Source organism: Dipodomys spectabilis, unplaced genomic scaffold (assembly GCF_019054845.1).
Source record: "Dipodomys spectabilis isolate Male_0828 unplaced genomic scaffold, ASM1905484v1 ptg000081l, whole genome shotgun sequence".
Lineage (NCBI taxonomy): Eukaryota > Metazoa > Chordata > Mammalia > Rodentia > Heteromyidae > Dipodomys > Dipodomys spectabilis.
Window position 1 is genome coordinate 2,234,024 of NW_024870758.1, and position 26,828 is coordinate 2,260,851.

Below are 26,828 nucleotides of genomic sequence, written 5' to 3' on the forward strand. Positions count from 1 at the left end.
ATATACATAATATCAAATGCTCAAGTATACAGTCATGTTAAGGATGACAAAATAACAAGACAGGAGCTTAGACTATTGATCATTGTACTGCCTCCTTGATTACATAGTTTGTAGTAATGGAATCAAGCCTATGTATTTAACCATATGTATCACTATGTCTGTGCATACATATTTATGTCCATGTACTATATATTTAAGATACAACGTCACATAGAAGTGTAGTCCTTGGGCTGGGAAGGTGGCTCAGTGGTAGAGCGCTTGCCTTGCATGTATGAGGCTCTGGGTTCGATTCCTCAGCACCACATAAGCAAAAAGAAAAAAGCCAGAAGTGGCGCTGTGGCTCAAGTGGTAGAGCGCTAGCCTTGAGCTGAAGAACTGAGTGACAGCGCCCAGGCCCATAGTTCAGGCCCCATGACCGGACCAAAAAAGAAGTGTAGTCCTTGGCCAAGCACAGGTGCATACTGTAATCCCAATTACAGGTATTAAGGTAGATCATTATTTGAGGCCAGTCCTGAGCAAAAACACTAGAACCTCTCTGTAAAACTAAAAATGGAGTGCCAACCAGGCACTAGTGGCTCACACTTACAATTCTAGCTACTCAGGAGGCTGAGATCTGAGGATCACAGTTCAAAACCAGCCCAGACAGGAAAGTCTGTGAGACTCTTATCTCCAATAAATCAACAGAAAAACCGGAAGTGGCACTGTGGCTCACGTGGTAGAGCGCTAGCCCTGAGCTGAAGAGATGAGGGACAGTGCCCAGGCCCAGAGTTCAAGCCCCATGACCGAAAAAGAAAAAGAAAGGAAGAAAAAAACCTGAGTGCTGATGGCTTATGCCTGTAATCCTAGCTACTCAGGAGGCTGAGATCTGAGGATTGAGGTTCAAAGTCAGTCCAGGCAGGTAAGTCCATGAGACTCTTATCTCCAATAAACCATCAGAAAACTGGAAGTGGTGCTGTGGCTCAAGTGTAGAGCACTAGCTTTGAGCTGAAGAGCTGAGGAACAGAGCCTAGGGCCAGAGTTCAAGCCCCACAACCAACAAAAACAAAAAAACTAAAACAAAACCCAATAAACTAAAGCAAAAAGGGATGATAGAGCCACTTTTCAAGTGGTAAGAGAATGTATATAGCAAGCAAGAGGCCTTGAGCTCAAACCTCAGTACCAACCAAAAAAAGTGCCATTTTTATATGCAATGTAGTCTGTTTTCTATTTCTAGTGTTCTTGGTCTTCCTTCCTTTCCTGTCTGCCTCCCTTCCTTCTAAATTGATTTCACAACCAATTAATCATGGCCTGAGACTGGAAAACACCCATCACAGTCTGCTGCCAACAGAAGAAGGCAACCTTGAAGAAGGGTTGGCCAGTATCCTATGTTGTTGGTCTGGAAAAGGTAGTGTGCCTGGAGGTGGAACACAAGAGCCATCTCCCTTGGAGTCCACGGTGTGGTGGATGGGGGTGGGTGGTGATATTTAGAGGCTGGCTCAGAAGGCAGAACTGACAAGAGTGACAAGCACATAGAACGTAGCCCCCATCCAAAGGAGTGATATATAGGCCCAAGCTGGCCCTAGGAGGGATGTTCCAAACCTAAGTAAATCTGGTTGACTCAGCATCAACTCCACAACAGCTAAAATAGTGGGGAAAAGAAATGATCATTCCTCTGGGAATGTGACTTAGTGGTAGAGTGCTTGCCTAGCATGCATGAGGTCCTCAGTACCACATTAGAACAACAAACAAAAAAACTAAGTCTCAATACCTCGCAGAAAAACATCACTCATGGTTACATATTATTCCAAATGTGTGCATGACTGTAGTACAACCAAGGTGTGGGTGTGACACTCCTGGAGGGCTCAGCCTCAGTGTGTGTTCATGCAGGAAAACACAAGCCTCTGCTCATCATTGTTACCCAGTGCTCCTCTGATCCTCTCAGTCCAGGTTTGTGGAAAGAGGTTTGTGGAAATAAATAAACTGCCCCTAGATAAAACAGGTTATAGCAGGGCTTGCAAGTACCCCTCCTTCCACGATTCACCCCACGCCATCCCAGGAAATGGTCTTTGCCCCTCCTCTGAATGCAGTACTGTGTGCCACACTGATGTCAGTTTTGGGGTGCCTCTCTGTCTACCTGTGATGCCTGGAATTCTCCAGGAAAAAACTCAGTTGTCTCTAAGCTTCTTCCATCTCCCCTTGTATCAACAGATCCTCCATCCCCATCTACCCGAGTGGTCTGTGTCAGGGCCTTTGCTGTAAACTAATGCTAAATCTTCAGATGAAGTACCAGGAGGTCAGAAGCCTTGAAGCTAGTGGCACTTCCATTTGGTAAATATTGACCTCTTGGAGAACCCATTTGATTTCAATTTCCTGGGTTTTCGTTCATTGAGACATAGCCCAATACTCCTAGGCTGACTTCATGTGTGTGGTCATGGAGAATTCATGCTTCTACCTACAGCACAAAGCCTGGCATGCAGAATTGTGTGAGTCTGTTGATCTGAAGCAAGTTGACATTGTGGGACACTAGAAGGTTATGACTGAGTAATGAAATGGGAAGGCAGGAAGAGGTGGTGGCACTGAGGAGGGCCTGGAAGCTGAATGATGACCTCTAACCTGGGCTGTCTTACTGCACATGTGTAAAATGCATGTGTAAAGTATTCCGACAGAACACTGAGATTCCGAGATGTTCCCAAGCTGTTTACCATACCATCCCTTTCTTGCTAATGTCATACAGGACATGGTGTAACTATAAAAATAACTTCCAATGAGTCTATATAAGAGGTATATTATTTATAAACCTTAGTAGTTCAACCACCAAGGAATTATCTACAGGTAGGCACCAGTGGCTCAAGCCTGTAATACTAGCTACTTAGGAGACTGAGATCTGAGGATCAAGGTTTAAAGGCCAGTCTAAGGAGGAAACGTCTGAAAAAATCAGAGTGGAACTTAAAATATTATCTGCAATCCCATCACTGAGGAGTTATATTTTCACCATGGGTAGCTTTCTTGTCTTTGCTGTCTCCTGTAGAGCATTTCACATTTCACACCGAGGAAATGGGGGCAAGAACGTACTACCTTGTAGCTTCAGTACGTTGGTCAGATCTAACTTCAACATGCCATCTCTTCCACATATTTACATTGTCTACAAGATCTTTAAAAGGCCAGGGCAACCTGTAATCCTAGCTACTCAGGAGGCTGAGAACTGAGGATCACGGTTCAAAGCCAGCCTGGGCAGGAAAGTCCGTGAGACTCTTATTTCCAATAAACCACTAGAAAACCCGAAGTGGCACTGTGGCTCAAGTGGTAGAGTGCTCGCCTTGAGCTGAAGAGCACAGGGACAGCACCCAGAAGAGCACAGGGACAGCACCCAGGCCCAGAGTTCAAGCCCCACGACCGACAAAAAAAAAAAAAAAAAAGGCCAGGGCAAGATCTTAAACTCAAATCCCAGCAATGCTGAGTATGCGCAACTGGGTGATTTGAAAAATAAGAAAGCCAAACTACATGAGTGAGGCCTAGACTGTCTCAATCAGGCTTTTCCTCTGAGCCTCCTTCTCTGTTGAATAACCATGATAAACCTGCTGGCCTAAGAGGCAAGGACAAGAATCCTCAAAGATTTCTCATGTAAAGAACAGAAAAGTAGTTTATAAACCACAGTTATTGGTCAACATAAATTGTAATATTACCTTTTCTTAGAACTTGAACAGCTCAGGAATGCATTAATATCAAACCCAATGGTGAGCACCTGGTCTTGATTTATTGCTGTAAGAGAAATTTTATTTACTTGATGTGAAACTCAACCAAGAACATATGTGTCATTCATAAAACTCCATTAAGGGGCTGGGAAGGTGGCTCACTGGTAAAGTGCCTGCCTTGCATGCTTATGAGGCCCTGGGCTTGATTCCTCAGCACCACATAAGCAGAAAAAGCCATAGCGGCACTGTGGCTCAATGGTAGAGCACTAGCCTTGAGCTGAAGAACTGAGGGGCAGCTCCCAGGCCCAGAGTTCAGGCCCTACAACCAAAAAGAAAGAAAGAAAGAGAGGGGGGGGAAGAAGAAAGGAAGGAAGGAAGAGAGAGAGGGAGAAAGAAAGAAAGAGAGAGAGAGAGAGAGAAAGAAAGGAAAGAAAGAAAGAAAGAAAGAAAGAAAGAAAGAAAGAAAGAAAGAAAGAAAGAAAGAAAGAAAGAAAGAAAGAAAGAAAGAAAGAAAGCAGTGTGCAAGTTGAGGTATGGGACATGGATCAGCAGAGAGCAGTATCTAGAGAGAAGCATGAGGCTGGAACCCCAGCTTTTCAGACTGCTACCATCAAGGTAGTCCACTAAACTTCTTGCTTTCCAGTTCACTTACCTTCAAAAAGGCTGAAGAGCAGTCTATTGGGGTCCTTCCTGCTAGAGGGACAGTCCTGAAGTTTTAGGGTAAAGATGAAAATATCTACTTGGGGCTCAATGGTCTGAAAAAGATAAAGACTGCCAGGTGAACTGAAGCTTACCAAAGAAGTAACTTTTGATAATGGGGACAGTGTTTCCGTTCTAACACTGAGCCACCTTCCCAGCCCAGTGTTTTGGGATTAAAAAAAACAAACTACCAACACTCTGTGGAGCTCACCTCTAGCCCTTTCAGGTAACTAGGGAAGCTGGATTAGACTCTGAAGAAAACGTATGCTTCTTTTCCATTACACTCTCCTCATCCCCACCAAAGCTCCCATTCATTCATCTCAGGTATACCCAGGACCTCCTAGAGAGCTGGGAAAAGGGTTAGAATCAGGAACATGGCTATCTGCTCCTGACAGGTGCCCATGTGACATAATGAGCTTAATCAAGAGGCTGCCAACACCATATTTGTGCATGTATGGAATCTGTTTCAAAATAATCTGAGGGAAGCTGGGCGCCGGTGCCTCATGCCTGTAATCCTAGCTACTCAGGAAGCTGAGATCTGAGGATTGCTGTTTAAAGCCAGCCCAGGCAGGAAAGTCCATGAGACTCTTATCTCCAATAAACCACTCAAAAACCAGAAGTGGCACTGTGGCTCAAGTAGTAGAGTGCTCGCCTTGAGCTGAAGAGCACAGGGACAGCGCCCAGGCCCAGAGTTCAAGCCTCATGACTGAGACACACACACACACACACACACACACACACACACACACACACACACACACACACACACACACACACACACACACACACACACACACACACACACACACACACACACACACACACACACACACACATCTGAGGGGAGTATTGGTTAAAAAAAAAATAGAACCTGAAACTGGAAACAGTTTCATAGTGGTTCCTTTTATTTTTTGCTGAGCTCCTGGATATGTTTGAAATTTTCCATAATAAAAAGTTAAAGAGGGGCTGGGAATGGGGCTTAGAGGTGGAGCGCTTGCCTAGTATGTATAAAGCCCTGGGTTTGATTCCTCAGCACCACATAAACAGAAAAGGCTGGAAGTGGCACTGTGGCTCAAGTGGTAGAATGCTAGCCTTGAGCAAAAGAAGCTTCAGGACAGTGCTCAGGCCTTGAGTTCAAACCCCAGGACTGAGAAGAAAAAGTTAAAGGAACTGTCATTGTTAAACTTGAAATAGGTTGCCAGACACTGGCAGCTCACACCTATAATCCTACTCAGGAGGCTGAGATTTGAGGATCAAAGTTTGAAGCCAGAGTGAGCAGAAAAGTCTGTGAGACTCGTGTCTCCAATTAACCACACAAAAGGCAGTAGAATTGTAGCTCAAGTGTGTGTGTGGGTGCACACACACACATACAAAATCCAAAAATTTCAAAGCATGTATAATTACTTCTTCATTGTTCTTCTAACCACTGACTATGGGGAAAAAACATCTAAGCTACTAACACGTTGTTTGACTTTTCTTCTTTTTTTGGTGTGCCAGTATTGGGGTTTGAACTAGCACCTTGAGGTGTTTCTGGTGTGTTTTTGTGTTTTGTGCGGTTTTTGCCTGTCCTGGGGTTTGAACTCTGGGCCTAGGTGCTGTTCCTGACCTCCTCTTGACTCTACCACTTGAGCACTGCACCATTTCTGGATTTTTTGTGATTAAATGGACATAAGAGTCTCAAGGACTTTCCTGCCCAGACTGGCTTCAAACTGCAATCCTCAGATCTCAGCTTCCTGAGTAGCTAGGATTACAGGTGTGAGCTATTGGCACCAGGCAGGTCTTGAGTTCTTACATGGCTTTTTCACTCAAAGTTGACACTTGACCCCTTAAATCACACTTCTAACTTCCAGCTTTTGCTGGTTAACTTTCCTTTAAATTACCTTCTTTAGGAGGTTGGGGTCTGGTCATTTCCCCCATAGTTTTTCCTCCCCTGAGCTATTAAAGACAACAATAACTAGTGGCCAAATAAGTACTATAAACTCTGGAAAAAAAAAAAAGGTGTCAAGTGTGTCCTTATTTTCTCATAGCTGCTTGAGACAACCTCCCTTCTTCAAAGAGGCAACTCCATACAGCCCCCACCCTTGCCCTGCAATGGGTCAATGCATGAGAGCCAAGCACTGAGGGTGGCATGCTTTCAGAACTAAGGTGTTTGTTTTTTCTCTTGATGATGCAGATGTGGGGTAGGATGATGTGTTATGTCCCAGGACTAGTGAGGTAGAACAGCCTCAGAGCCTCACTTGACTTGTGAGGAGTAGAGCATGCCCCAGAGAATAGAACCTGCAGAATTCAGAACCTAGAGCTGTGCCCCATGCTCTTTATCATGGTGTCCTCACACCCTGCAACTAACTACTGGGGTCATTGGTAAGTGCAGCTGAGGGCCCCGAGGCTTGGTGCAGGACATGCAGGTACTCCGGAGAGTGAAGGAAATGAGTGGGCATCTGTTGTCCCGGTACTGCCTCTACCTACCTTTTCCCTTCACAGCCCCTTTTCCCCTGAAAAGACCCACTCACAGGGAGAGTGGGATGCCTGAGGCAGGGCAGGTGAGAAGGAAAGAAGCTGTAGCAGGGTACTACTACTCAGCCCCTCTCCTCAAGAAGAACTGTCATTCTTGGCTGTCCTGGGAGTGGGAAATGGGACCAGGCAGTAACTACAATGTCAGAGGACTCTCTGTTAGCACAATGAGCTCCCTTCCCATAGCTTAGCATGCTCCTTCCCCCTCCCACAGCTTGGCATGCTCCCTTCCTAGGTAACACTAGGTCCATTTAGTAAAGACAGTAAGAAATCAGCCTCCAGCCCCCTTTTACCTTGGGATGGCACTTCTCTAAGGCAACTACCACCATATAAGGCAGCAAGAGCCCCTTAGACTGATCTTCAGGTCTGGGCAGCTGCAGAGCCCTTTAGCTCTGGGCAGCAGCCATAAATCCTGGTCTGCTATGATGAGGCCCCTGGTCCTCATGTCCACACCAGGGTCTCTGCCTCCTAACCCCTTCTAGCCCCTCAGTAGGTTACACAGGTCACCTCAGACAATAGCTGGCACTTCTCCCTTCTCCCTTCTGAGAAGGGGTCTTGCCGGCCCCTTTCCTAGAAATAAACCTTTTCTTTATTCTCTGTACCTGGATGTCTGCGTGGCTTTCTGGCAAAGTCTAATTTATTTTAACAGTCTCTTCTCTGGCTCAGTTGTTGTCAGCTAACTTTTTCTTTACTACAGACTTAACCTAGAACCTCATGCACACAAAATATACCTGCTCTTTCATTGAGCTACATCCCCACTTCATTCTGCATCTTGAGACGTCATCTGGACTGTCAAATGCAACATCTAAAACTGACGTCCACATTCAAATACAAGGGAGAAAAAAGGAAAATTTTAAAAAGGAAGAAAATATTTTTTTTTGTTGATCATCTGGCTTGAACTCTGGGTCTGGGTGCTGTCCCTCAGCTCTTCAGCTCAAGGCCTGTACTCTACCACTTGAGCCACAGTGCCACTTCCAGTTTTCTGGTGATTAATAGGAGATAAGAGTCTCATGAACTTTCCTGCTAGGGCTGGCTTTGAACTTCAATCCTCAGATCTCAGCCTCCTGAGTAACTAGGATTACAGGCGAGACACCGGCAAGAAAAGACACCAGCAAGAAAAGAAATTTTAATCCAGGCTCCAATGTCTATAATCCTACTCAGGAAGCAGAGATCTGGGGACGGTGGTTCAAAGTCAGCCTAGGCAAGGAAGTCCATAAGATTCCTATCTCTAATTAATCACCAAAAAACTGGAAATAAAGTTATAGTGCAATGGTACAGTGCTAACTTTGAGCAAAAATGCTCAGGAACAGAGCCCTCACCCAAGCCTAGAGTTTAAGCCTTAGGACCTCTATGAAAAATAAAAGGCAAAAAAACTGTTGCAGAGTATAACAAATGGCTTCTAAGTTGTTGTTGTTGTTGATTCCAGTCCTAGGGCTTGAACTCAGGGCCTGGGCACTGTCCCTAAGCTTCTTTTGTTCAAGGCTAGCACTCTACCACTTGAGCCATAGCACCACTTCTGGATTTTTCTGTGTATGTGCTACAGGGGAATCAAACCCAGGGCTCTACCACTAAGCCACATTCCCAGCCCTGGCTTCTAAGTTTGTCCACAAACTACTCAGTGGCTAGCTAGCAATGGACTAAAGCTTTACAGCATTAGCCAGAATCTAGTACAAACAGATTGTTTTGAACATGTTTTAATGTAAAATGGGAGGCACTGAGCTCATCTACAAGCACAAGTTGTGCCATTGCTCCTACTCGCTAATCCCGGAGTTGTGTTGCATCTGCAGAACCAAGATGGTTTTAAAATATCAGTAGCATCTGAACCATTAGCGTGGCTTCAGCTCTGGTTTGATCACTCAGAGTGGGCATAAGGAGACCATGAAGACACCACATTGCTACTTAAGACCGCAAGACCCACCAGCAAGTCTAGAAATGTAGACTCTAGGTTGAAGTTCAGGTTTGAGTGAGAAGATGTCTACAAAAGATAAAGTCCTCTGTGCTCCCATCTCAGACTTAATGGAGTGTGGTGTAAGCATATTTGAATGAGAAAACTCTAGTTCAAATCCTACCTCTATCCTAGCCTCTGTCTGGCTTTCTATTGCACTAAGTAAACCTTTCCACATAGATGTGCTCTTACTTTGATGTGACACGACCAGTAAAGTCCTAATCAGAGAGGAGCCAATGCAGTGCATGCCCTCCAATCACCCACCAGAACTGTAATCTAAATAAACCTATCTTCCTTACAAAGTTAGGCTGCCTCCCGTATTTTGTTGTTGTAATGTAAAATAAACTAAAACAGCAGCTATCACTATCAGCAGTGAGCTGTTATTTTAAAACTCAATGAAGGCTGGTAATGTGGCTTAGTGGTAGAGTGCTTTGACTAGCATGCATGAAACCCTGGGTTCAATTCCTCAACATCACATAAACAGAAAAAGTACTATGGCTCAAGTGGTAGAGTGTTAAGTCTTGAGCAAAAGAAACTCAGGGACAGTGCCCAGGCCCTGAGTTCAAGCCCCAGGACTGACAAAACAAAAACAAAACAAAACAAAACAAAAACCCTCAATAAGCACAGAAATTTCAATTCTTAGATTTCTACACAAGAGCAAAAGGCCCATGGGAATATTTACACTAACAAGTTAACTCTTATTATCTTGATGTAGAAAGACTGCCTAATTCCTACCCTCTCTAGAGATGCTTTCAATGGAGATCTTCCTAGATGCAAATCAGCAGGCCTGCTTATTGGTGGAAGTTCAGTTCACATTAATACATTAGCCAAAGGATTCTCAGGAACTTCATCATTACTAGGGAAAAGGGATCACATTACCTGTAGTTGACTCAATTTTTGTGGTAGACTTGCCTCACTTTGGCATTCGTAAGACAAATCAAGAGAGAGGAAGTCAACTGAGTCCTAGAGAAAAGAACACAGGATCATTATAGAATATGCAATTTCAAGATAAATCTATCCAGAATTTTCTCTCCCCTTATGATTAAACAATACTCCAAAGTGGAATTTTTCAAAGGAAATGGAGACTTGAAAAAGCTGGGGATGTGTGTGTATGTGTGTGTTATGGGGAATACAGCATCTATGTGTGTGTTCCACCAAGAGCCTGGCAAACAAAAACATAAATGTGCATGATTAAGTGAGTATGTCAGTGATGGCTGGTTCCTTCAGTGGAGATGAACAGGAAGGGAAGTAGTAGGAGTTTTCATTTTAGGCCAGTTTGATATCAACACCAGTTATCTCTGAGAAAAAGTTCTTGTCATCTTACTCCCATTCACACTTCTATTTAGGATAGACCCCTCTGTCCTGTTCCTGGCCTAACTATGCTTGAAGAATGTCAGATTCAGAATCTAAACATATGTAGATACCAGGGTGAGTCATTCCAGCTTCCCTCAGTGAGTCTGGATGGATGCTCTATTTCTAGCCTTGTGATCAGATTGTTTCCTGCCTTCTCCCTCCCACGGATCAGCTGTTCTTTCAAAACAAAGATGGTAGATTCTGGCATCTTATGAGAACTAAGTGTACGTGAATTTCTGACTCTCTTTCACCCCTGGCTCCCCACTGCTTTCCCAATTAAGCCATCCGTGTTTACCAAAGATGCCACATGCTTGTTTCATACTAGAAGAATCCTCAAAATGTTCCTCTGCCCATCTTTTCCATTCTCACCTCAGTAAGTTCTGCACATTTTGTGATGATTTGAGTTACTACAGCCTAAACTCACTGTGCTGGGTACATGAGTGGAAGATTCACATTTAAAGATGAGTAAGATTCATAGAAACGTTTAAGTTAATTAGGAGGGTTATGAAATGTACCAACCATGCAAAGGCAGAACATTTTAAATGCTTCAAGAAAAGGCACCATAGGCCAAGGGATATGGCTCAAGTGAACAACTCTAAAGCCCCAAATTCAAATCCAGCTAGCACCAAAAAAAGCTCACATGCCAGGTGCTGGTGGTTTATACCTGTAATCCTAGCTACTCAGGAGGCTGAGGATCATGGTTCAAAGCCAGCCCAGGCAGAAAACTCCCCAGGAGAATTTTATCTCCAATAAACCACTCAAAATCTGGAAGTGGTGCTGTGGTTCAAGTGGTAGAGAGCTAGCTTTGAGCACAAAAAGGCCTCAGGGACAGGGTCCAGGCCCTGAGTTTAAGACTCATAACCACCACCAACAAAAAAAAGTGCACATGAAGGAGGAGGTGTGGTGATGCACACCTGTAGTAATCCCAGCTACTCAGAAGGTAGGAAAGATCTTGATTCCAGGCTAGTCCAGGACAAAAAAGTTAGCAAGACTTTATCTAAAATAAAAAAGCCAGGTGTGGTGATATATGCCTCTCAATCTCAGCTATTGAAGGTGGAGGAAGAAGAAATGTGATTCAAGGGCAGGTAAAAACAGAAGACCAGGGACAGGGATTGTGGCTCAGTGGTAGAGTGCTTGCCTAGCATGCATGAAGCCCTGGGTTTGATTCCTCAGTACCACATAAATGGAAAAACCAGTAGTGGTGCTGTGGCTCAAGTGGTAGAGTGCTAGCCTAGAGCCAAAGAAGCTCAGGGAGTGCCCAGGCCCTGAGTTCCAGCCCTAGGACTGGCAAAAACAAAACAACAACAACAACAACAAAAAAAAACAACCAGAAGACCACATCTCAAAGCTAAACTTAAAAAAAAAAAGCAAAAGGAACTGTGGATCTAACTATTCTGAGAGCTTGAAATGCCTTTGAAGGGCCAGACCTGTCCAATCACACTAATCCTTGCTCTTGTCTATATTAAGATGGCTGTCATACAAAAAAACCTGGGAACTTCTATGGCTAAGAGTTCCAAGGGGAAAGGGTTTATCAGGTTAAATGAGGAGCATTATTAAGACAGCCTCCTAAGGAGAGCTAACAATTGGTAGAATTTTGCTAGAAAGAGATTTCAGGAAGATAGGATGATAGGAAGGACACTAGGCAGAGATTACACCCTAGGTAAAATAGGAAGTGAGGACAGACAGATGCATACATATATTGGAAGGCCATGAGGGACTTGTAATGATTCAGGAGAGGGTAGCCTCCCAGTAAGAGACCCAGTCACAACTGTGCTTTTAGAAAATTACCCTGAACCTGTGGCTGGGAAGGTGGCTCAGTGGTAGAGCGCTTGCCTTGCATGCATGAGGCCCTGGGTTTGATTCCTCAGCACCACATAAGCAAAAAAAAAAAAGCTGGAAGTGGCGCTGTGGCTCAAGTGGTAGAGTGCTAGCCTTGAGCTGAAGAGCTGAGGAACAGTGCCCAGGCCCAGAGTTCAGGCCCTACGACCGGACCCAAAAAAGAAAAAAAAAAAAAAAGAAGAAGAAGAAAGAAAATTACCCTGAACCTAACTACTCAGGAACCTGAGATCTGAGGATTTCAACATAAAGCCATTCTGGGCAGATAAATCTGAAATTCTCTCTAATCAACTAGCAAAAAGCCAGAAGTGGAGGTGTGATTCAACTGGTAGAATGCCAGCATTGAGTGAAAGAGGCCGAGTTCAAGCCTCAATCCTTTCACTAAAACAAAAACAAAACTGAAATTACTCTAAAGCATTTCACAAACTTAAGCAGGAGGATCACAAGTTTGAGGCCACCTGGGGGGAAGTAAGGGAGACCCTCTCTCAAAAATAAAAATGAAAAGGTCAGAATGGGTACCTAACATGCATAAGGCCCCAGTAGTGACAAAAAAAATAAAAATTACCTTGAAGCATTATACTGATAGATTGGGCAGAGAGGTAAGTTCAAAGAGAGGGCAGAGAGATCAGTTCAAATTGCTAAACAAGCAATTCCTGATTAGCACTTTGGCCTCCTGGACTAATAACTGATAGCAGTTATCATCCTTTGAAAATTAGTTTAAATGGTACTCTGGCTGTCATTCAGCCTGTGATTTGTTTATGTAGAACCTTATCATATCTGGGTTTTAAGTTGCTGAGGTAGTAAATGTGAAACCTGGACCTTGACTTGTATCATCTGGATACAATGTAGATACCAGCAAGTACATGGTATTGCCACAGCACCTCTGCAATGTCACTACAGAAATAGCTGGCTTTCCTAATGCTTTTCCACACTGTCCAGTAGCCAACAGGACAACGCTGTTTACTGCTCAGATGTTTTGTTTTAAATTATAAAGTTAGGTGATACACCCTTATAATTCCAGCACTTGGGAGGCAGAGGCAGGATTAAGAGTCTGAGGCCAGGAAGTGGTACTGTGGCTCTACTGGTAGAGTAGTAGCCTTGAGCAAGAGCTCAGAACAGTGCCCAGGCCCTGAATTCAAGCCCCACCACCAGCCCCAAAAAAAAAAAAAAATCTTAGGGATTTGTCTGCCTGGTTGTCTTTAAATAGACTCTCAGATCGCAGCCTTCTGAGTATCGAAGATTAGAGGTATGAGTGACCAGTGTTTGGCTATATTTGGTGTGTGTGTGTGTGTGTGTGTGTGTGTGTGTGTGTGTGTGTGTGTGTGTGTGTGTGTGTGTGTGTGTGTGTGTGTGTGTGTGTGTGTGTGTGTGTGTGTGTGTGTGTGTGTGTGTGTGTCTGTGTGTCTGTGTGTCTGTGTGTCTGTGTCTGTGTGTGTGTACCCTCTGGAGCTTGAACTCAGAGCTTGGGATGAACTCAGGTGCTGTCCTTGAGCTTTTTTGCTCAAGGCTAACACTCTACTAGGGAGCAACATCCCTACTTTTAGCTTTTGTTTTGTTTTTGGTGATTAATTGGAGAATCTCAGGACTTTCCTACCTTGTCTGGCTTCAAACCTCTATCCTCAGATCTCAACCTCTAGCGTATATCTAGTTACCAGCATGAGCCCCCAGGACCCTGCTTTTATTTGGCTTTCTTTTTTCTTTTTTTTTTTTTGTTGGTCGAGGGGCTTGAACTCTGGGCCTGGGCGCTGTCCTTCAGTTCTTCAGCTTAAGTGAGCACTCTACCACTTGAGCTACAGCGCCACTTCTGGTTTTCTGGTGGTTTATTAGAGATAGGAGTCTCATGGTCTTTCCTGCTGGGGCTGGCTTTGAACCGAGATCCTCAGATCTCAGCCTCCTGAGTAGCTAGGATTACAGGCGTGAGCCACCAGCGCCCGGCCGTTGGCTTTTTTTGTTGTTATTGTTGGTTGTTTGTGGGGCTAGAACTCAGAGCCTGGGCGCTATCCCTGAGCTTTTTCGCTCAAGGCTAGCACTCAACTACTTTTCTTTTTTGTCGGTAGTGGGGCTTGAACTCTGTGCCTAGGTGCTGTTCCCTGAACTCTTCAGTTCAAGGCGAGCACTCTACCACTTGAGCCACTTCCGGTTTTCTAGTGGTTTATTGGACTTCCCTGCCTGGGCTGGCTTTGAACCACTATCCTCAGTGCTCAACCTCGTGAGTAGCTAGGATTACAGGCATGAGCCACCAGCGCCCACCAGCCTTCTATCACTATGAGCCTCAATGCCACTTCCAGTGTTCTGGTGGTTAATTGGAGATAAGAGTCTGATGGCCAGGAGCCAGTGGCTCATGCCTATAATCCTAAACTACTCAGGAGGCTGAGATCTGAGGATTGTGGTTCAAAGCCAGCCTAGGCAGAGAAGTCTGTGGGACTCTTAACTCCAATAAACTACTTATAAAAGCCAGAAGTTGCACTGTGGCTCAAGAGTGGTAGAGTGCTAGCCTTGAGCAAAAGAAGCTCAGGGACACACCTAGGTCTAAAGTTCAAACCCTAGGACCAACAACAACAACAACAAAGTTTCAGGGACTTTCCTGCCTGGCTTTGAACTGCAATCCTGAGATCTCAGCCTCCTGAGTAGCTAGGATTACAGCGGCAAGCCACCAGCTCCTGGCTTTGTATTTGGCTTCATAATGAAGGCTTGAAATTTGACAAACAAGAGCTGGGTTACAATAGTTGAGATTTTGTTTTAAGGAAGGAAATTAAGCATCTAGAGAACATATACCACACAGAAAAAAACATTTATACAAGTTTTGCACCAGCAATTAGTTAACAATCACCTTGACAAGAGCAGATATGGATGGCATTAGCAGGAACTCTGACATGTCTTCAGCTGGTAGGACCACAGAAAGCTTTCCCCCTAAAACCAACAAGAAAGAAGAGCTGTGAGCAGTGTCAGAAGGCTTTGACCACAGGAAGTCATTTAGGTGTTCATTCCCTATTGTCCTTTTTATTAGAGGTTTACCAACTTAAAAAAGGAAAACCCTTTGCCTTGCATGCATGAGGCCCTGGGTTTGATTCCTCAGCACCACATAAACAGAAAAAGCTGGAAGTGACACTGTGGCTCAAGTGGTAGAGTACTAGCCTTGAGCTGAAATGCTGAGGGACAGCGCCAGGCCAGAGTTCAGGCTCCACGACTGACAACAACAACAACAACAAATAAATAATTAATTAATTTAAAAAAGGAAAGCACTTACATGACTTTAGCTGATTTTTTCCTCCTCTTTCTTTTAGACAAGGTTTCACTATGTAACCTGGGTTGAATTCTTATTCCAACTGCTTTAGCCTTCCCAGTGCTAGGATTATAGATATACACCACCCCTAGTTTAGCTGAAACATTCAGAAAACAAGGTGTTTGCTTTTAAAAATCCCTTGTAGAGATCATTTTGTATGAATCAGGACATGCAAATCACTTTGGGAAAGTCTGTTAGAATAAAAATAAGTACCTTGCCCTATCACCAGCAAGATAAAAGGTGGCAAGGAGAGGACCCTAAACTTCTCTATAAAGGGAGGGTATACACAAGAAAATGCTGTCACTCATCCTTAATAGTCGAACAAACTACTGTGTATCGAAGGAAAGCAAAGGAGATACATTAATAGCCTGTTTTGCTTTGACATTAGGACATTTAACAAGGTTCTAGAACTTTTGTGTGCATCCCAACCATCTGCTGAAATTGTTTTAAATGCCAATTTTAAATATTTAATTGCTTAAATATTTAATTGTTTAAATGTTGAACATTTAAATGTTTAAAATTTTAAATTGCTTAAGTCAATTTTCAATTCTTGAGCCCACCCTCAAATGTGAAGTTAGCAGACTGCAGTGAGCCCAGGATCACTGATTCTGATGTGGTGCTCCTATACCACCGTCTGAGAAAAAGTGCCCAGAGTGGGACTCAGTTGTGCCAGTTGCTATGCAGATCTTTGGCGTACATAAACCTTCAGTCTGTACTAGATTGTATGTACCTTGAGAAGCATAATCATAAGTACTCCTTTAATCCATCCAAGTATCAAACTAGCACTGAATGTGCCCAGACCTATGATTGGGGAACATTCAACAAAAATTGAGTAAAAAGTTTAAGTCTTGAACTATAAAATTTTACAATTGGTTTCTCTCTTCCATTCAAAGTCTTTGTAAAAGGAAGACATTCCCAGCCACTAACAACCTTGACTAATTGTGACCATTTGTTTTTTTGGTAGGGCTGAAGATTAAATCCAGAGTCTTATATGCATGTTAGTGCTAAAGTGCTCTACAGATTAACTAAAGCCCAGCCTCAGGGCTTATTCTGATAAGCATAAAGAACTTTGGAAACTTCTGAGAAGGGAATAGCACTTGGAGACAGTTCTTAGTCTAATAAGATAACACAGATTTCCACACTCCAGCCAATTATTACATCAGCATGTGGGGGAAGGTACTGTCTCTGCCTGTGCTTAACAGTTCAAAATGCACGATTTAATGTTATCTATACATCAGTAGGACCCTAGACTCTAGTTTTAATTATTTTCCAATTTTTGCTGGTTATGGTTAAACATAGCTGGTTCAAGTTCAAGATTCAAAAATTGAGTTGAAAATTAACAATAATTAAGCCTGTATAGAAAATAACTGCTTATACAGAGTTAAATTCATGTTCCCAAGAGGGATTACTCAATATGGGGCTTAGAGAAAGCTAAATCACTTGTATCCACTAAACATAGTTTTGTTCTCTTGCCTCAAATAACTGATGCAGTCATCAACACAGAATGGTACCCTCCCCCTTTGCCCTGAATGCTTCAATAAAAGTTATCTAGACAGTATTGATCAGTTTAAAAAAAAAAGTTACTTTTGCCAGGGTGGAGTAAGGCTGGGTTTTTCTGAGTGTGACCCAGTGCTATGTATGTGAAGCTGTTGTGTGGAGTCTACTCCTGTCTTTCCAATTCTGCCAAGAACCATCTTTTCTTTCTTTCTTTTTTTTTTTTTTTTTGTTGGTCATGGGGCTTGAACTCTGGGCTTGGGCACTATCTCCCAGCTCTTCAGCTCAAGGTAAGCACTCTACCACTTGAGCCACAGTGCCACTTCCGGTTTTCTAGTGGTTTATTGGAGATAAGAGTCTCACGGAGTTTCCTTGCCCAGGCTGGCTTTGAATCATGATCCTCAGATCTCAGCCTCCTGAGTAGCTAGGATTACGGCATGAGCCACCAGCTCTCATCTTTTCTTTTGTATACTCTCAATGGCAGCCATCTAACACATCAATAGGTTCTATAATACAATGCCATGTTATAGTAGAAAATAATGCTTTTTGGATTTGATAAAAGTTGTGGTAAACTATTCCATATCAAGCTAGGCACTAGTGGCTCACATAATCCTAGCTACTTAGAAGGCTGAGATCTGAGGAACACAGTTTGAAGCTAGTCCAGGCAGCAAAGTCTGTGAAACTCTTTTATCTCCAATAAACTACCAAAAAAGCCAAAAGTGGAGCTATGGCTCAAGTGATAAAACGTTAGCCTTGAACAAAAGCAGCTCAGATCAGTGTCCAGGCCCTGAGTTCAAGTTCCAGGACAGGCATGCGGGCACATGTGCATGCACACACAAAATTACATAGCAAAATAAACATTTACCATTTAAAACATGTTTAAGCATATAGATTAGTAGCACAAAGTATATTTAAATTGTGTATAATCATCACCACCATCCATCTCCAGGATTTTTTCATGCTGAAATTCTGTCCAATAGTTCATTTTCTGCTCCTCCAGCTCCGTGAAATGTCTTCAAAGTCATCTATGTTTCCATATTAGAGTTTCCATTGTATGTGCTAACATACTTTATCCATTCATCTGTAAACGGAGATTTCAGTTGCTTCTACCTATTGAATATTTTAATAATGCTATGAACTTACTTCAAGAATCTGTTTCCAATTCTTTTGGGTATATACCCAGCAGTGGAATTGCTGGTTCATATGATTAACTCAAAAATTTTAAGAAACCACCATACTGTTCATAGAAACCGAACTTTTACATTCCTGACAGCAATGTATAAGGACTCTGATTCCACCATTTCCACACATATATGGGATGATATATATATAATATATATATTACATATATATCACATATTATATATATATATACATATATGGGATGATTTAAATTCTTTCAAAGTTTATTTTACAGTTTCTTTAGAATTACAGCCAAGAAACATTTCTGTATGTATTTGTTTACCCACACCCCTACCCCAGCCTTTCCAAAGAACCTTAATCTCTACTCTTGAGTTTCCTGAACTACTCTTACTTTAGGGGCTCTTCCTCCTTTTTCAGCTCAGGGTGTTCCTCCGTCTTTCCTAGCTTTGTTCCCTGCCCTCATTACAAGATGCTCAAATCACAGCAGATTATAACTCTTTGAAAAAACATCTCCATCAGTCTCTACACTTTCTTCCCTTTATTCAGCCTTTAAATTTCTTAAACCTGAAAAAAATTATGCATGTTTTTGAGCCACTGCCAGATGTTTTGATACATATATACACTATAATGTTAAATTAGTATACATCCCTCAGACATTTATGATAAAAATATACAAAATCTTTCCTTTTTAAAAGAAGTAAACAGGGCTGGAAAGGTGGCTCAGTGGTAGAGCGCTTGCCTCACATGTATGAGGCCCTGGGTTTGATTCCTCAGCACCACATAGCAGAAAAAAGCCAGAAGTGGCGCTGTGGCTCAAGTGTTAGGGTGCTAGCCTTGAGCTGAAGAGCTGAGGGACAGCATCCAGGCCCAGAGTTCAGACCTTAAGACTGACAAAAAAAGAAAAGAAAGAAAGAAAAAAGTAAACACTACTATACCATTATCTTTAGTCAATCTATGTAATAATGCACCAAACTTGTACCCATTAACCTTTCCTCACCTCTCCCTTCCTTCTATTTAACTGTCTCTAATAACAACCACTGTATACTCAACTATGTACCTGGTTTATTTAACTTGACACTAAGTTTCATCTATTTTGTCACAAATGACAGGATTTCATCCTTTTTCATGGCCAGTGTGTATTTGCTTATATGTACATATACTTCATTTCTGAGCTATTGTGAACAGTGCTGCAATAAACATGGGTACATGTCTGACATTTCCTCTGGATATATGTCCAGAAGTAATTTTATGAAGAATTTCTATATTGTTTTACACAGTACTGTCCATTAATACACACACACACACACAATTATTTTGGTCAGTTGTGGGGCTTGAACTCAGTGCCTGTATACTTTTTCACTCAAGACTAGTGCTCTACCACTTTGAGCAACAGCACCACCTCTGACCACCTCTGGTTTTTCTGGTGGTTAACTAAAGAGTCTCATGGACTTTCTTGCCTGGGTTGGATTTGAAACTTGACCCTCAGAGCTCACCTTTTTGAGTAGCTAGGATTTCAGGCGTGAGCCACCCCCTTTACTTTCCCCCCCTCCCTTATATTTTCTTTACAAGTTTATAAAGGTTCTTTCTTTTTAATATCTGTGCTAGCCTTACTTTTTTTTGTCTTATCTGTTGGATTAAACCCATGGCCTTGGGCATCCTAGGCAAGTGCCATACCATTGAACTTGATCCCAGCCCTTTTGTCCTTTAGAAGATAGCTATTCTTAACTAAAGTATCTCATTATGGCTGTTTTTGTGCTAGTACTGGGTCTTGAACTAAGCCTGGGAACTATCACTTAAGATTTTTTTCCTTAAGACTAGCACTATAGCATTTGACCAGCACCCAGGACTTGAGTTTGAGCCCCAGTACTGGCACAAAATAATAATTGATTATTTACAATTGGCAGAATGTCAGAAGAGTAAATTTATAACTATTGGTACTAACTTAGCAGCATTCCATAAAGTCTTAAAGAACACCGCTATTTGCACTTACTAATTTCGAGAAAGTTAAGGAATTTATCCGATGTGGTGGCAAGAGATCTCTGACTCGCAGTGGAGCACCTCTCTGCTCCAGCCAGCAGAAGTGGCCCAGCCTGTGGCATCGGCAGCAGAAAGAGACACCAGTCTTGAGGTGCAGCGCCTATCTGCTCCGGCCCACAGAAGAGGCAGTGGCAGTGGCGAGGGACCCCAGACTTGAGGCAGCACCTCTCTGCTCTGGCCCAGGGCGGGAGTGGCAGTGGCGAGGAATCCCAGACCCGAGGCACGGACCCAGACAGCATAAACAGTGGCAAAGACTGTGAAACACAGACCCAGCCTGCACCACCACCCAGCATAGCCCACAATCAACTCAAAGAACGCATAACATGATGGTTACCAGCAACCTACAGTGCACAAAAACAGGGATCTGCCACAGCACCACTGAACAACTCCCAACCAGTACCAGAATAAGTGAGTATCCCACAGGGAATGCTCCTCCCCATCTCACCGCCCCCCCCCCCCCCCCCACTGCCCCGGGAGACCAGCACTGGTGGTAAGCCCCTACAATTTGACTTGGACCCCCCACCACCACCTGAGATACAGGTTGTATGGAAGCTGGGAACTGTGAAAGTGCACCAGCAACCAGCAGGCACACCCAGCCCACCAGGGATATCCAGTAGGCAGTTGAAGGAACCCTACCTGTGTCCCAGGCAGGAACCCAAGCTATCTTTTTTTTTGTTTGGGTCCAGTCGTGGGGCCTGAACTCTGGGCCTGGGCGCTGTCCCTCAGCTCTTCAGCTCAAGGCTAGCGCTCTACCACTTGAGCCACAGAGCCATTTCCGGCTTTTTTCTTTTTGCTTATGTGGTGCTGAGGAATCGAACCCAGGGCCTCAGGCATGCAAGGCAAGCGTTCTACCACTGAGCCACCTTCCCAGCCCATCCCAAGCTATCTTAACTACTTGTCCCTGACTAGTCAGGATCTGAGTGCACACCCCAGCAGAGGGTAGAGTGTATCTGCCCACCACAGTCTAACAAGAGTAAGACCTATGAGGGTCAGACCAGCAGCTGGAAAGCATCCCCTCCCACAACAGAACTTGGACCAGGTGGGCTGGGAAGGTGGCTCAGTGGTAGAGCACTTGCCTTGCATGCTCGAGGTCCTGGGTTCGATTCCTCAGCACCACATAAGCAAAAAGAAAAAAGCCGGAAGTGGCACTGTGGCTCAAGTAGTAGAGCACTAGCCTTGAGCTGAAGAGCTAAGGAGCTGAGGAACAGCACCCAGGCCCAGAGTTCAGGCCCCACGACCGGACCCCCCCACCCAAAAAAAAAAAAAGAACTTGGATCAGGTAAAGTACTCTCAACCAGCCCAGTACTGAGAACAAGCTACATCAATTGATCCAGGAACAAATCCAGAACCAAGCAAAGGTAGCCACCAAGTGACCAAAACAGTCAGAGTCTGGAATTTGTCTCTAATAATCCCTGAATCCACATGTGAAAATCACAGTAAAAAATTACAAGATTCATCAATGGCCAAGATTGTAAACCAGACTCAAAGGTCAGCAACCACACAGGGGAGAATGTCAGTGGAAGCAAAGACAAATGCTACATCCAAGAGATGATAGAGGCAATGACTCAAGAATTAAAGTGAGAAATAGATCAGAAATTTAAAGAACAAAGGAATGAACTATCAAAAAGGATCCTCCAAATAAGAAATGCACTCAAAAATAGATGCAGTACACACCTCACTAAATGATGAGATTAATACTCTAAGAAACAACATAGAAATTATAAATGGCTCAATTTCCTCCATGCAAAATTCAATTTCCTCCATGCAAACCACAATGGAAGCCACAGGGAATAGAGTGAATGAAATGCAAAATAGAATATCAGATACTGAAGACAAAATGCCAATAACCTACAATGAGATAGAGGAAACAATCAGAAACCTTCCAACAAAGAAAAGCCCGGGACCAAATGGATTCACTATGCAATTCTATAAGACCTCTAAAGAGGAACTAATACCTATACTCCTCAGACTCTTTCAAGAAATAGAAACAGAGGGAGCAATCTCAAAGTCATTCTATGAAGCCAATATCACACTCATCCTCAAACCAGCAAAGTCCCAAAAACAATAACAACAAAAAACTACAGACTAATCTCTTTGATAAACACAGATGCAAAGCTCCTCAATAGTATTCTAGCCAACAGAATCCACTATTAAAAAAAAAAACTCAAAAAATAAAGTATCTAGGAATTAACCTAACCAAAGATGTAAAGAAAGAATCTGTTTCATGAAGTCTATAAAAGCCTAAATCTAAAAAGGAACCATAGAGGATAACAGGAAATGGAAAGACTTCCCATGTTCCTGGATAGGCAGAATATAGTGAAAATGGACATACTGCCAAAATTGATATACACATTCAATGCAATTTACATTAAAATCCCAGTGACATACTTTACTGAAATAGAGAAAACAGTCCAAAAATTCATATGGAACAACAAAAGGCCTAGAATAGACAAAGCAATTCTAGACAAAAGAAAGAATGCAGGAGGGATCACAATACCAGATTTCAAGCTCTACAATAGAGCCATAATAACAAAGACACAAAAAGAGACCTGAAGACTGGCACAAAAAGAGACCTGAAGACCAATGGAACAAATGAGAGGACCCAGAAATAAAACCGCATACATACAGTCAGTTGATTTTTGATAAAAGAGACAAAGACATACAACAGAACAATCATAGCCTCTTCAACTACTGGTGCTGGGAAAACTGGGTGGCCACATGCAGAAAACTAAAAGTGGACCCTAGCCTGTCACCATACACCAACATCAACTCAAAATGGATTAAAGACCTTAACCTTAACAACAAGCCAGGCCAACAAGCCGGGCGCCGGTGGCTCACGCCTGTAATCCTAGCTACTCAGGAGGCTGAGATCTGAGGAGCACGGTTCAAAGCCAGCCCAGGCAGGAAAGACCGAGAGACTCTTATCTCCAATAAACCACTCAGAAAACTGGAAGTGGTACTGTGGCTCAAGTAGTGGAGTGATAGCCTTGAGCTGGAGAGCTGAGGGATATTGCTCAGGCCGAGTTCAAGTCCCACGACCAACCAAAAAAAAAAAAAAGGCCTTAACAACAAACCTGATACTCTAAAACTACTGCAGGACAGAGTAGGAGAGACACTTGAACTTATAGGTATGGGGAGGAACTTCCTGAACACAGAGTTCCAGGGTCACAACACATTGGAGAGAGACTGGACAAATGGGACTGCCTTAAAATAAAAAGTTTCTGCAAAGACAAAGAAATAGAACCAAACTAGAAAGACAGCCAGCTAATTGGGAAAAAATATTTACCAGCAATGTATCAGACCAGGGTCTAATATCCATTATATACAGGAAACTCAAGAAACTAACCCCCCACAAATCTAACAAACCAATCATGAAATGGACAAGTGATCTAAAAAGAGACTTCTCAGAAGAAGATAAAAATGGGAAAGAAACACATGAGGAAATGTTCATCATCCCTGGCTGTAAAGGAAATGTAAATAAAAACAACCACTGAGATACCACCTTACCCCAGTCAGAATGGCCCATATCCTAAGTTCAGCTAATACAAATGCTGGAGCGGATGCACAGAAAGAGGAACTCTACTGCATTGCTGGTGGTAATGTATACTAATACAACCACTTTGGAAAGCAGTCTGGAGGTATCTTAGAAAGCTAAATATAGACCTCCCCTGTGACCCAGCCATACCATACAAGGACACATGCACCTCCATGTTCATTGCAGCACTGTTCACAACAGCCAAAATATGGAAACAAACCAGATGCCCCACTACTGATGAGTGGATCCAAAAATTGTGGTACCTATATACAATGGAATATTATGCAGCCATTAGAAAGAACAAAATAATGGCATTTGCAGGGAATGGATGGAACAATAGCAAATCATATTGAGCGAGATAAGCTTGATATGTGGATGCTAAAGCCAAAATGCAAGGAGATATAACAAAGTAAACAAGACTCAAGAAACAGAGGACTTCCACTCACTTTGTCATCATTGCTAAATGACTCCATGTTCTTGGCCACATATATGGTGTGTGTGTATATATATATATATATATATATATATATATATATATATATACACATATATATGCGTACATCTGAGGGAAGCTAGGAGGAGGACACAGAATCAGAGGGAAATGGGAAAACATACAACAGAGGGGCCCATCAGCTGCACTGGACATTGATGCAAAGGAACTAAGCAACTCAAAGGCAGCAATGGGAGGGAGAGGATGAGAGGGTAAGAGAGAACAGCTTACACTAAGCAAAAAGAAAGAAATGTAAATGTCACCTGATGTGGAAGAAATAGTTGTTAAGGCTCAGAGAATTCACAAACTTTATAGACCATGATAATGACAATTTGCCTTGTAAAGGTTAAAATGTGTTTGTGGACTTTAAGTATCACTATTCCACAATACTGTGAAATATGTGAAATTTATGTAATCACCTAATCTCAATTTAAGGTCATATTTTTTTTTTTTGGTCGGTCATGGGGCTTGAACTCTGAGCTTGGGCAGTGTCCCTGCGCTCTTCAGCTCAAGGTGAGCACTCTACCGCTTAAGCCTCAGCACCACTTCCTAAGGGGAAACAAAGAAGGAGGCTACAATGCTTGATAAGAAATGTACTCATTATCTTGCCCATGTAATTGTAACTCCTCTGTACAGTATTTTCACAATAAAAAAATACATTAAAAAAAAAAGAAAAGTGAGAGAAGGGATGGGTTAGGAGTGATGGGTGACAATGTTGTCAGACACCTTGAATTCATATATTTTTGTAGAATGGAAACTTCTTTGTAAAACTATTTAGATATAATAATTTTAAAAATGTTTAAAAAGGGCTGGGAAGGTGGCTCAGTGGTAGAGCGCTTGCCTTGTATGCATGAGGCCCTGGGTTCGATTCCTCAGCACCACATAAGCAAAAAGAAAAAAGCCGGAAGTGGTGCTGTGACTCAAGTGGTAGAGCTCTAGCCTTGAGCTGAAGAGCTGAGGGACAGCACCCAGGCCCAGAGTTCAGGCCCCACGACCGGACCCAAAAAAACAAAAAAAAATGTTTAAAAAATTTGCCAGAAGGTGGGTAAGAGTTTACATGAAAACTTTTACAGTAACATAATTTGTAATGTAAAAATTACAATAAATTTATGAGATTGCAGGATAGTGCAGAACACTTTCCCAGCATGTACAGATCTGGGATTAACAAACACACAAATGGTCTTTCCATTACCTGTCAGTATATTGTTTTTTGTTGTTTTTGTCGGTCGTGGGGCTTAAACTCTGGGCCTGGGTGCTGCTCCTCAGTTCTTCAGCTCAAGGCTAGCGCTCTACCACTCGAGCCACAGTGCCACTTCTGGTTTTCTGAGCAGTTTATTGGAGATGGGTCTCATGGCCTTTCCTGCCCAGGCTGGCTTTGAACCGCAATCCTCAGATCTCAGCCTCCTGAGTAGCTAGGATTACACACTTGAGCCACTGGTGCCCGGCTATATTATTTTGTACTTGTCTGCCTCCCTGATAGAATGAACATAAGCTCCAACCAGAATGTAGAAATTGGCGTTTTGTTTTTCTCCCCACCTGTCCTGGTGCTTGAGCTCAGGGTCTGGGAACTGTCCCTGAGCTTCTTTTTGCTCAAGGCTAGCACACTACCACCTGAATGACAGCATCACTTCCAGCTTTTTTCTGTTTATGTGTACTGAGAAACTGAACCCAGGGCTTCATGCATGCTAGGCAAGCACTCTACCACTAAGCTACATTCCTATCCCTCAATTGGTTCTCATAAGGTTTCGTAAGTAATCTGAAGAAATTCTCAGATAGTGCTTCCTGGGAAGAGACAGGAAGGGAAAAAGAAGAGCAAGACAAGAGAGTAATAGTGACTAAACAGGACCAAGTCTTAGAAATGGGTATATAAGATATTCCTCAAATGAATGTTGGGCATTGTGCAATATAAACCATCCTTACTGCCTCCCTTAGGAAATAATAACAATACTGACTTGCCACTAATGTCTAGGCCCCAGGGTGGGGAGAGATGGTCCTACTGAAAGTGAGCAGAAGAAATGCCAAGAGCTGCTTTTGAAGATCGGGCAAGGTAGATGGAGGCTGCCATGGGCCAGCCATCAGGGCCAACACATACTTACCCTGAGATGCGTATTTTTCATGGTAAATGTCATAGGCTTTTCTGTGAGCATCAGTGATGGACTGGAGACGGGAAGCTCTTGATTCCTGGTGGGGAAGAGCCATGATCACTTCCTTCAAGTCACTAAAGGTGAACCAGATCCCAACGAGGTCCCCAAAGGAGTGGAAAGCAAATGAGACATAGTCAGCAAAGAGGTCAGCAAACACAACTCCCTTGACAAAGTTGGTAGGTAGGGTCTGGTGATGCAGGACGACCATAGGCTGAAGCTGTGCAGCTGTGAGGGCCTCGAGGAGTTGCCGGTAGCACTGCACTGTTTCCTTGTGTGGATTTTTGGAGCTTCCTGATGGGAGGAGTTGTGCCCATGGGAGGAATAATTTATAATGCGTGATCTTCATGGCATGAAGACTGCTAAACAACTCTGGCAAGAAAGAGGGCAAAGGCTGTTGACAAACATAAATATCATTGCTGCCAGCTACCAAATGAGAACCCTGGTTTCCCAGGGGGTGGCTCAGGTTGTACAGGAAGTCATTGGTTAGAGGACCAGCAGCTGAAATGAAATTTCTATCAAGAGCTTCCCACTCTGCCCCCTGACATGAAAACCTTAGGAGGACAATGAAGACCATTTTCCCAGACAGCTCCATTTTCAGAGAGCTGTTAGGAGGCACATAAGAGGAATCCTTTTATAACTACAGCTCAGATAAGTTACTAAGTGATTACCAATACAATGTTTAACTTA

General features: G+C 43.1%; 1 protein-coding gene across 1 annotated transcript in view; it reads right to left on the reverse strand.

Moving 5' to 3' along the window:
- Positions 1–26,733, reverse strand: part of Lct (lactase) — a 58,962-nt gene extending 32,229 nt beyond the window's left edge. Inside the window, exons 1-5 of the mRNA XM_042683524.1 lie at positions 26,094–26,733; positions 14,846–14,925; positions 9,706–9,789; positions 4,324–4,426; positions 3,663–3,738 (exon numbers count right to left, since the gene is read on the reverse strand). Coding sequence (XP_042539458.1) covers positions 3,663–3,738; positions 4,324–4,426; positions 9,706–9,789; positions 14,846–14,925; positions 26,094–26,733 — 983 coding nt within the window. The remainder of the gene's footprint in view (positions 1–3,662; positions 3,739–4,323; positions 4,427–9,705; positions 9,790–14,845; positions 14,926–26,093) is intronic.
- Positions 26,734–26,828: the final 95 nt, after the last annotated feature.